This window comes from Cotesia glomerata, linkage group LG9 (genome assembly GCF_020080835.1).
Source record: "Cotesia glomerata isolate CgM1 linkage group LG9, MPM_Cglom_v2.3, whole genome shotgun sequence".
Lineage (NCBI taxonomy): Eukaryota > Metazoa > Arthropoda > Insecta > Hymenoptera > Braconidae > Cotesia > Cotesia glomerata.
Window position 1 is genome coordinate 3,745,171 of NC_058166.1, and position 11,570 is coordinate 3,756,740.

Consider the following 11,570-nt stretch of genomic DNA (forward strand, 5'->3'; position numbering starts at 1 on the left):
CAAGAAAATCTTGTTTTGAGAAAATTCAGCCTCTTGCTCCAAAAAATTTAGTTCTTGATAGAAGTAAATTTTCTTGTCGAAAAAATTTCTCTCTTGCTCCAAATAATTAATTATCTCGATAAAAGTAAATTTTCATTAATATTTTTATTGATTAACATGTCAAATAGGAAGATCAAATAATATTTCATCATTTTTTTTCATTTAATATGTATAATTGCACGGTAAAATAATATAAAATAGGTATCAAATATTCAAGAGAAAAATTTTCTCAAGGTGAGAAAATTTTTTTCTCAGCTGAAATAGGTAGCGCTGCTTCCCTAAAGTATCTAAAAACCTTGATCAAATATAAAAAATTATTTTATCAAGTATTTATGATAATTTGAATTAAAAAAAATGACTTCCACCGAGAATAGAATTTCAAGAAAAATTTTTACTTCGGCCAACACAACTTCGGTCTTCCTTCAGGCACCCGAAAATTTGAGCCAAGAATTTTGTTTTCATCAAGAAATTCTTCTTTCTGTGTATGACTATGAGGTCCGGCATTAAATAACGGCAAAATTCAACAGACATAAATATTATAGTTCAGCTGCATTCTTCGTAATTACACAAAATCATTGAAAGTAAACACTCAGACAAACACAATGTGAGGCTTTTGTGCAGATAGCACCATTGGCGATGAATAATATTCATACTCGTAGTCGCTATCCGTAGTACTCTTTTGACATCTTACATTTGAATTTTGTACTCCATAAACACTGCTATTATCATAAACTTCTGACTTTTGTAAATTAGGATCATTGTTAACTGCGCCTAAATTTTCTAAATCCGAGTTTCTATATCGATTCAGGTTTTCTATTGGTTCATTGAAGGTATCATCTAGAGTGAGATCTCGATTATTGGGTTGAGTTTGATAGAACGAAGCGCTAAACATATCATTGTGATTATTCGAACTTCTTTGAGTGTTAGAAACTCTTCTGCTTGATGATGAAAGTGGAGAACGGTAAAGATCAAGATTAATCGGTGAGTGTACAAGAGTACGTTTTGGAACATCTTCGTTTAACCCAACATAAACTAATAACTCAGGACGAGTAGGACGATTGAAAGTTTTCTTCCGACGATTATTACGCGTTATATAACCAGCTAAAATGAGTATTATTGCAGCAGCCGTCAAACATCCTGCGGCTAATAATGATAAATACAACGAACTCAATCGGCAACGCAAAGAACTTTCCGTTAGGTTCATTAATAATTTGCCATTAAAAACATCATCTGCACAAACAATTTCTCCACGATCTACAACCAATTTTGATCCATTGTTTTCTTCAGTGGTGTGAATAACATTCCAGAGCCAATGTAGAGAACAATTACAAATTAATGGATTTCCACCAATTTGCAAAAGATTTAATCCATCTACTGGAAAGTGCGTGGGTTCAAGGCTTGACAAATTGCAATGACGCAGTGAGACTGTTGTTAAATATCTCGCTGAGTATAAAATCCGTGATGGTAAATGCCTTAGATCGTGATTTCCATCAAGAAATATTTTTTCAAGATTTACATTATCCGCAAATGCACGAGATTTGATGTATAAAATAGTGCATTCACGCAAATCGATTGTTTTAAGCTCAAATAAATTACGAAAAGCTAAATTATCTAATCGTTCAAGTGGATTCCTTGACAGAATCAAATTTGACAAAAGACTCAAGTGCGATAGAGCGGATGTTGGCACGTAAGTGAGATTATTACCTTCTAAATTGAGATACACAAGTGCTGGTAATCGTTGAAATGCTTCTTCATTTATAATTTGGATTAAATTGTTAGCTAAATTAAGCGACATTAAAGATCGTAATGTCGGCAAAGAATCATGAGATATTTCTTGAATCAAATTATCGGATAGTTCTAAGTTCTCTAGACTAGGAACTAGATGAAGATTATTTGCCGGGACTTCAAGAAGTGAGTTTCGATTTAATTTAAGATTCCGTATTTTGTGTAAATTTTTAAAAAGGTCATTTGGTAAGCTTGTTAATGAATTCCCGCTGAGATTCAAATCTTCCAATTCGCTTGTATGGCGAAATGTTGTGGAATCCATTTCCGTGATGTTATTGTTATTTAAATCGAAAATTCTTAAAGATTCTAAGCCTCTTAAAGAATTTCTGCCAATAGTTCGAAGGTTATTGTTACTGACATTCAATATCTCCATGTGCGTTTGTAATAGAAAGTTATCTGATCCTAAGGTGTGTAATATATTGTAAGATAGATCTAAACTTTCAAGATTGTTATAGAAACCAAACCCTAAATTAAGACTCGTTATTCGGTTTATAGAAAGATCCAAGTGGTGAATTTCTGGGTTTAGCTGAATTGGTACCACTTCCAAATTCGCGTAAGCACAAGATGCTCGTAAAAACTCATCTTCACACTTGCAGACAGCTGGACACAAATCCCCACTGGTTTCAATGGTTGTTATTGTCATAGAAAGTAGTAAGACGATCGACAACGCCGGAAATAAGTTTGAGCGCGTCGCCATTCCGTCTGGTCACCTGCTAGGTTGTCTTCCCTGTAACAAAAGCAAATTTTGGGGTCATTTTGGCTTCTTGATTAACATATAAGATACTTTCAGGTACTAAGGCCTAATGATATTTAAATATAACGGTAAAAAAAATTATTTAAGAAAAATATTCTTGCTCCAAGAAATTTATTTTGGAGAGAACTAGTTGTCTTATTTCAAGAAATTCTTGTCTTGATTTCATGTTCCTTGGAGTGAGAGATCTAATCGCAAATACAAAAATTTATATGCTTAAAACAAGTAAAATAATATCTTAATTCAAGAGTCGCGCCATACTTGGAACAAGTAGGTAATATCTTGAACCAATGTTACCGTCTATCTTAATCCAAGAGAAAGAAATTCTTGGGCGAAGTTGTATATATCTTATTTCAAAACACCCAAGTTTCTTGATTCGAGAATCAATTTCTTAAGTTACGAGAATTGAATTACTTAAAACAATAATGACATTATGAAGAAAAAGTTTTTCTTGAATCAAGTCATTTTTTAACTTCTCGCTAAGAAAATTGAAAATTTTCAAAAATCGGGAAGTTATTGGTTTTACCCCGTTTTTCGAAAATCGAGTTTTCATCAGATCTCGACGTTTTGAGGTCCTAGGAAGCTTTCCTGACTATTCCCGCGAGGGTGTCACTATGTCTGTATGTATGTGTGTGTGTGTAAGTATGTAAACCTCTTATAACTTTTGAACGGTTGAACCGATTTCATCGCGGTTGGTGCCATTCGAAAGGGCTTTGCCAAACTTAAATTTTTTGTCAATTTGAACCGATTCGGACCGATAGATTTTGAGAAATTTGGAGAAATCTAAAAAAAAGTAGGAAAAAAAATTTTTTCTGAAGTGGTTTTTTTGGGATAACTGTTAAACGGCTCAACCGATCTATTCCAAAAACTAATCAGCTCTCAACCTTGAAAAACCACGTCGATCGCCGCCAATCCGGTCAAAATCGGTTGATTCGTTCGAGAGATATCGTGAACGAAAGAAAACCGAAAAAAGGGTTTTTTCAGAGTTACTCCGAAATTTCTAGTTTGACCAATTGAAACTTAGAAATTATTTATAAGGCTTAAAAAACTACGTAGAATGCCGCCAACCGCGTAAAAATCGGTTCATTCATTCAAAAGTTATTGCGGTATGAACATTCAAAAAATAGTGTTCTATGAAACTTCTATCAGACTTTTGAGCTCAAAGAGCTCAAAAGCATAGAAAAGGTATCTTTTTGAGCTCGGAGAGCTTAAAACAACACACAGATTGTACTTTTGAGCTCGAAGAGCTCAAAAAAGCGGCCAGGTATTAACGGAATTAGCGGGAAGTTGCAGGGATGGCCTTTAGGGTCAACCGTTTTCCTAATTTTTTTATCAGTGTAGCATAGAAATATCGCGACAAGTTTATAGAGTTTAGATACTACGTTCTGTCTTCTATATTTTATCATCCGTCATATGCTAAAGTAGCGCAGAAAGAATCCTAGAAAATGGTTTGAGTAAATAGTAAGCATTTTTTATAATTTTATATTTAATCATTTAAAATCATTGTTCTAATTTTTATCAACATCTTAAAAAGTATTGTTGCTAAATGTAAGTGATGATTTATCTCTAATACCAATTTTATTTAGTATAGTATAACTATTTCCAGTATGTTTAACCCGTAGGCCTTATTACCATACCGTAATAAAATAAAGCCTATTCGTAAGGTTTTTGATAAAGTTCAATTTTGTGTTTGTTTATGGTGAAAATTACCATTACTTCATTATATTTTATGGCTAATGTATTAAAATATAGATTAATGATACAATTCGATAGTTAAATGCAATATTTTCGATTTTTTTTTAAATCTTCCTGTGCTAGGTCTTATTACCCACCGGTACCTTTTTGTTAATTTTTACAATCAGTAACTCAAAGGTAAATTGTGAATGGGTCTCATAAGCGCGTGTGGAAACTTCATAACTTTTGAACAGATATAAGATTAAGATGATGTATATAGCATTGAAAAGATTGACTAAAGGAAATTTTCTGATAATTTGAATTAAATTGTTAAAATATAAACCTAACTAAAAAGTACTTATTTATTTTATTTACTTATTTATTTATTGATAATAAATGCCAACGCCAAGGCATTTTAAATTACAAAAGAAATGTGTATGACTATAAGTATACATAATATTATAACGATGATTACTTTTAATAGTATAAAAATATGAAAAAGGTAATCGATTAATGTTGACATGGTAATTGATTATGAAATTTGATTAATACCTAAGATAAGATTTAGATTTAGTAGTAAGATTTAGACAATAAGATTCAACCAAGACCAATTATGGTAAAAACACATTGTTTAAGTCACTAAATTAAGGTAGACTTGAATTAAACTATATCGCCAACTTAATAGATTAGATGACATGGATTGCACATTTATAACAAAGGCGTCGATATTGCAGATCAATTGATAATGAATATATTCAAACATGTTCTTTTAAAGGTAGTTGTCGTAGTTAAGACACACCGTCAGAAAATTCTACATTTTTGTGTACTTATTAAGGACATGATGATACAATTACCCTAAAAATTTGTAGTCGATTGACCACCTATAACTCGAGATGAATTCAATTAAAAATTGGATAATCTCTAATTTTTTGACAATATTGTACCATGACAACTGCCTTACATACCTCTAGGAAACTCGCATCTAATACTTCTACTGGTAGCTTCTGTCGAAGACAGTATGTTACAGAAATAACGGAAACTTTCGTCAATTGATACGAGAAAAAAAGTTTTTTTTCTGTCCAAAAACAATTGTTAGAGTAAATATGTGGTGCACTGAGAGAAAAAATTTCTTTTGAAGAAAATGAGCATTTTTGTGAAGAAATTAATTTGTTCGAAATTTTTAACAATTTTGAATGAATATTCTCAAGTTGTCTATCTAAAATTATTTTTTTTTTTTCCAGATCTACTAAACTTTTTTCCAACGTAAAAGTTACTGAAAAAAAATATTGATTTATTCAGTTAAGAAATAAAATTGTTGAAAATTTCCAAAAAAATAATTTCTTGTTATAAAAATGCCCATATTTTTCAAAGGAAATTTTTTTTTATCAGTGTGTATTAATTATTATTAACTTCTTATATTTTTGGCGTTGATAATAAATAATTATAAGTATTTTGAAAATAAAGAGATATTTTTTTATTAATTAAAAATTATTTAAAATCCATTAAAATATGAAGATTCAAGATTATAGTATAAGAAATAATTTTTTTTCTTTAAAATGTTAAGAAATTCTTTTGTGGGTTCTACGGATGTAATTAAAATTTTTTTGTGAGAGTTATAAAGTGATACCATAAGGCTTGGAGAAAAGGTAAGCAGCTGCCTACCGATACTCCAACAAAGTATCAAAATATACATAGATACAATTAGATACGGATCTATTTTTCAAAGTTGACCGCAACAAAAAATGTTCCTACTCTTTTATTTTTACGTGATAAATTTTCCTCTAGAAACTCAAGTTACATATTTGAAGATTTTAGCATATAATTATTTATTAGTAATTATACACACAGTAAAAAATTTTGCGTCATTGCGTCAAAAAATTTTGTGTTAAATATTTAACACTTTTTTGTGTAAATTTAACATTTATTGTGTTAAATTAACACAGAAAAATGTTAAATATTTAACACAAAATTTTTTGACGCAATGACGCAAAATTTTTTACTGTGCATTCTTTAGATAATATTTACATATCTTAAAAAATTACTTGCAATTTCACCGCAAATATATTTCGAAGTTGACATAAGTTTCTAAAAGTAAATTACTTACATATATAAAAACTCATGTTATAAAATCTTCTATGTAATAAAAAAAAAGATTATCTTCCCTAAATGCGTAATTTTCGGATGTATCACCACTTTTTATGGCTATTAGTATCGATATAAAAAAATAAAAACAGAATACCCGCTGTGATGTGTTGATGTAATCGTAAATTAGCTGTTTTTAATCTATTTTTATAATAAGAAATATGTATGTTGCGAGAAACATATGTATGCTCAAGTTAAAAAAAAAATCTCTGAATACTACATCTATATTAATTTATTGAATTTTCAAATGTTTTTATTATTTTTAAATATTTCTTATTGTTTTTTGAAAAAAGAAAAAGTTTAGTCCAATAATAATTCATTTTTTTTGTGCCATGCTAAATAATAACATATTTTATGAATTAATTAATTTTACAATTAATTAATGAAAAATGAAATTTTCTTAGCTTATATTTTGTCATATTTGATATACTGACTTGCTGTCATGATCTTTTTATGGTGAATTGATTATTTTAATTTTTATAGTTGATTTTTTGCTATTTGTGTATAAATAATTTATAATGTTAATGTATGTATTCTTCAGAATCTGAAGAAGACTATTTATTTGAGTTAAATGAGACTCGTTTATTATAAAGAAATCTCTTATTTTAATACCACCAACTAATAATTATTAGACACAATTAAATTAATTTATTTGAGACAAAGATTATGGTTTATTCAGTGTATTTATTTCAATCTAATAGTTATTTGTTTATAGTTAACAAATACTTCTTTAATACTCTAAAATCATTTATTTCAGTCAAATCAGATTTGTTAACTATAAACAAATGTGATATTTGAATGTCGATAAAGAAATCATTCTCTGTAATCCCATAATAAAATAGAGATGAAATGTATGTGGCATCAAACTATTCGTAACGTGATTGGTCGAATATATCATAAGCATGAAAATATATACAAATGCTATAGTCAGGCGCGCGCTTGCGCGCGCAAATTCAAATTCTAGTGACTAGTCCCATAATAAAATAGAGATGAAATGTATGTGGCATCAAACTATTCGTAACGTGATAGTTCTAATATATCATAAGCATGAAAATATATGCAAACTCTACAGTCAGGCACGCGCTTGCGCGCACAAATTGAAATTCTAGTCCCATAATAAAATTGAGATGAAATGTATATGAAACCAATCTATTCGTGATGTGATTGGTTGAAAATATTTATTCTCATTCTGATTGGTTGAAAGTGAATATAATATACATAAACGACACATAAATATATCATGACAATAAATATGAGGCGCGCGCTTGCGCGCGCAAATTCAATTCTAGTATAGTAAATAATATCTGAGCTATTTTTAGGGTTATGAAAACAATGAGGATGAGTTTATTTATATAATTTATATTAGGGTTTCTTCTAATAAACTAAAATTATTAGATCCGAGTTGGATTTTGATAGTTTTTTTCCATTATTAAATTCATTTAAAATTCATGTATGTATACAAAATTACTCAATTATAACACGCTAGGATAAAGGTATTATTATGTTGATTACGATAACTTAAATAGCGACAGTAGCGACACAAACGTCTTATGATTTATTTCAAACGAGATTTGTTACTATTAACAAATGTTACTTAAATAAAATAAATGAGCGAATTCAATCAATTAAACCAAAACAAAATAGTATTTGGTTGGAAGTAATCCGAATTTTAATGAAACAAATTTGTTCATATTAAATACGTATTTTTAGGTTATTTCAAATAAATCTACGAATTTAAATCAAGCTGTTTTCTCAGTATACTTTTTTAGAATACATTAAATAATTGTGAATAAAATCATGATGATATAGATTGATGATGTTTATTATACCAAGGTAATATTACCAAATTCAATAGAGGTATATAAAAAAATGTTACATTATTTTATAAAAACATAAATAACATATATGAGAATCCAATTAGAGTCCGAATCGATGTCTATAGAACTATGTTTCCATTTATAGTGTTGCAATCTATTCAATTGATAACAGAGTTAAGCAAATTTTCTGAATCTATTGGAGATTTTAGATTTAGATTCAATTAAATCAAATTAGATCATTTGTAGTCAATATTCTATTCTTGAAAACTTAAATACTGGGCGAATTTATTTTATGAGGTCGGTTTAGAGATAAATATAACCCGACAAAACAAAACTAAATTTTTTTCTGAAGCGCAACATAAGATTATCTTACTAGCTGATTGTTAGGGAAGATACCTGGAAAATGAAATTTTACCTGTGATCCTTGAGACATTCCTCCCTTGGAAATTTTAAAAACTGGCTTATACACTTCACGTATACATCAAAAATCTCTTGATGAATAGAAGCCAACTTTCATCTCTTTTCTTCTCCACGTGATCACTTTTTTACACAAAAAATCGGATCGTTCTTTACAATTCACAATTGATTTTACAGTTTGACTTTGTTAGTGATATTAAAAGTACAAGACTCAGGTAAACATCAAAATTTCACCTCTGAACTCGTTGAATTACGAGTTATTAGAAACTTCCACCCCCAATAACTAAAACGGGGAAGTTTCCTCGAGCAATCTTGAATTTCTTCACAGATTGATCTAATTCTAGGCGATGTAAATATTCTAATTTTTAAAAATGGAAACTTAAAATATATACAGAAATCCGACTGTTCGAAATGTCAGCTCCAGACTGCTGGATTACTGACTCGGAGTCGGCGTAGAAGTCTTCCAATTTCCCTCTCTTCGGGTTATTTTTCTCCTACTCTAACTATACAATAGAAACACTAACACTAATCTGGAAGCACATTTTGCTATACATATAATACGGTTACACGGCGTTAACCATGAGGTCTGTGTATAAAATATTAGTCTATAGCACGTTATACTTTTTTTCTCACTTTTTCTTTGTGTCTGTCGGTTTACTCGTCGCGTTTTCTTCCGTTTAATACTCCAATATTCTATATGGACCTTCTAAATTCTCAGTTATATTTTACCCTAGCTTTGTATGCTCTACACTTTTTACTACCCTTTATACAGCTCGGACAATACACTTCTCGCAAGAGCGAGTAAATAAAAAGGTCGATATCAAGCCTGATCACTAAAATTCAGACCTAATTTCACTATTAAAAAAAAATATTTTTAGAAAAAATTATATGCACAATAATATTACACGCTAAGAGGAAAAAGTACTATAAAGAAGAAAAAAAATTTTTGTTACGTAATCTATTATATTGCAAATAGAAAATTGAGAATGTATATGTTTTATTTTATACTCATCACCCTTATGAAGACATATATTGATAAACAATACATGGAGAAAAAATTTCTTTTGGAAAAAATGAGCAATTTAATAAAAAATTAATTTGTTATAAATTTTTAATTGCACGCCTCATAAGCGAAGCGTTGAGGTAGTGCTCTATTCTCAACATGTCAAAAAAAAGCAGTTTTTTCGAAACTGAAATTGATTTTTAACTTCCCGCTAAGAAAATTGAAAATTTTCAAAAATCGGGAAGTTATTGGTTTTACCCCGTTTTTCGAAAATCGTGTGTGTGTGTGTGTGTGTGTGTGTGTGTGTGTGTGTGTGTGTGTGTGTGTGTGTGTGTAACCCTCTTGTAACTTTTGAACGGCTCGACCGATTTCATGGGGGTTGACGCCATTCGAAAGGGCTTAACCAAACTTAAATTTTGAATGCTATTTGGACCGATTCGAACGGGTAGATTTTGAGAAATCTCAAAAAAATTTTTTTGAAAGGTGGTTTTTTTGGTATTACTTTTAAATGGCTTTACTGATCAGTTTCAACATCTAATCAGCTCTTAAGATAAAAAATCCACGTCGATCACCGCAAGCCCGGTCAAAATCGGTTGATTTGTTCGTGAGTTATCGTTGACGAAAGAAAACCGAAAAAAAGTGTTTTTTCGGAATTACTCCGAAGTTTTTCACTCTGTCAATATAAACTTAAAGATTTTTTATGAAGCTTAAAAAACTGCGCCGAATGCCACCAACCGCGTGAAAATCGGTTCATTCATTCAAAAGTTATTGCGATTCGAAAATTTAAAAAATAGTATTTTATTAAACTTCTATCAAACTTTTGAGCTCAAAGAGCTCAAAAGCATACAAAAGCTATTTTTTTGAGCTCGGAGAGCTCAAAATAATACACAAATTGTATTTATGAGCTCGAAGAGCTCTAAAACGTCATAAGTGCAATTTCAAGTGTTTAGGTATAGAATTGGCGGGAAGTTGCAGGGATGGCCTTCAGGGTCAACCGTTTTCCTAATTTTTTTTTACTTATATCGCACTTACAGGATAATATGAGTGCACTTAAATCAAGTCAAATACTCTGAATTTTGCCTTTAGACATTCGAAATGTTTCCATTAGTATACTGATAAAAAAAATATCTTCATTCAAGAAAAATATTCTTGCTCCAAGAAATTTATTTTGAAGAGAACTAGTTGTCTTATTTCAAGAAATTCTTATCTTGAATTACTGTTTCTTAGATTGAGAGATCTAATCACTCCGATAGATAACATTTTTACTTGGTTCAAGACTATGTTATCTTTGATCGATACAAGTGAATTCTTTATTCAAAAACGATTCTCTTCAATAAAGAATAATTTTATTTCATTTCAAGAATTGTTGATTGTTGATTCAAGAACAAATTTTTTTATTTATAATGTTATAAATTTAAGTTAGAAAAAAACTTTGAAGTACTATACTATTTTTATATGACTATTTGTAGGTAATCTCTTTTTTTGTTCGCTTTTTATAAATAAAAAGAGAAAAATTTATCTAATAATATTTTTCTCGAAGTAATAAAAAACATCTATGATGCAGGTAGGGAAGGAGAAGATTAATTGAACCAAAAAAATTTTACCAATTTTTTATTATTCGAATTAAAACTAAATAACAATTTTTTTTTCTTGGAATGGTAATTTATTATGTCTACTATCATTATCAATACATAAATTAGTCAATAAACAACGTGAATTTTTAAAAATGATTAATTTATGCAAATGCGTCGAATGGTTCAATTGACCCCTTTCTCCCCTATCGACTGTTGTTACGTTTGAAATCGAAAAGTTTAATACGCTTTGAAATTACCATTAAATGATAATGTGTAACGAGTGAAAGCGACTATTTTAATCTTTATACAATGTAATAAAGGAGAGATAAGACAAGAGAGATAGCTATATGATATGTAATCCCCCTACT

At 29.7% G+C, this 11,570-nt stretch overlaps 1 protein-coding gene across 1 annotated transcript; it reads right to left on the reverse strand.

The window, feature by feature from the left end:
• Nucleotides 1–423: 423 nt before the first annotated feature.
• LOC123271218 (slit homolog 1 protein-like) lies at nt 424–9,464 on the reverse strand. The gene is made up of 2 exons (XM_044737484.1): nt 8,624–9,464; nt 424–2,551 (listed from the first exon to the last, which is right to left on the reverse strand). The coding sequence occupies exon 2, from the start codon at nt 2,519–2,521 to the stop codon at nt 629–631; it is 1,893 nt and encodes a 630-aa protein (XP_044593419.1). The 5' UTR covers nt 2,522–2,551; nt 8,624–9,464; the 3' UTR covers nt 424–628.
• Between the last annotated feature and the right edge of the window lie 2,106 nt (nt 9,465–11,570).

Bases quoted from the DNA above. Each gene is read 5' to 3' on its own strand.
- LOC123271218 (XM_044737484.1), bottom strand. From the start codon at position 2,521: ATGGCGACGCGCTCAAACTTATTTCCGGCGTTGTCGATCGTCTTACTA.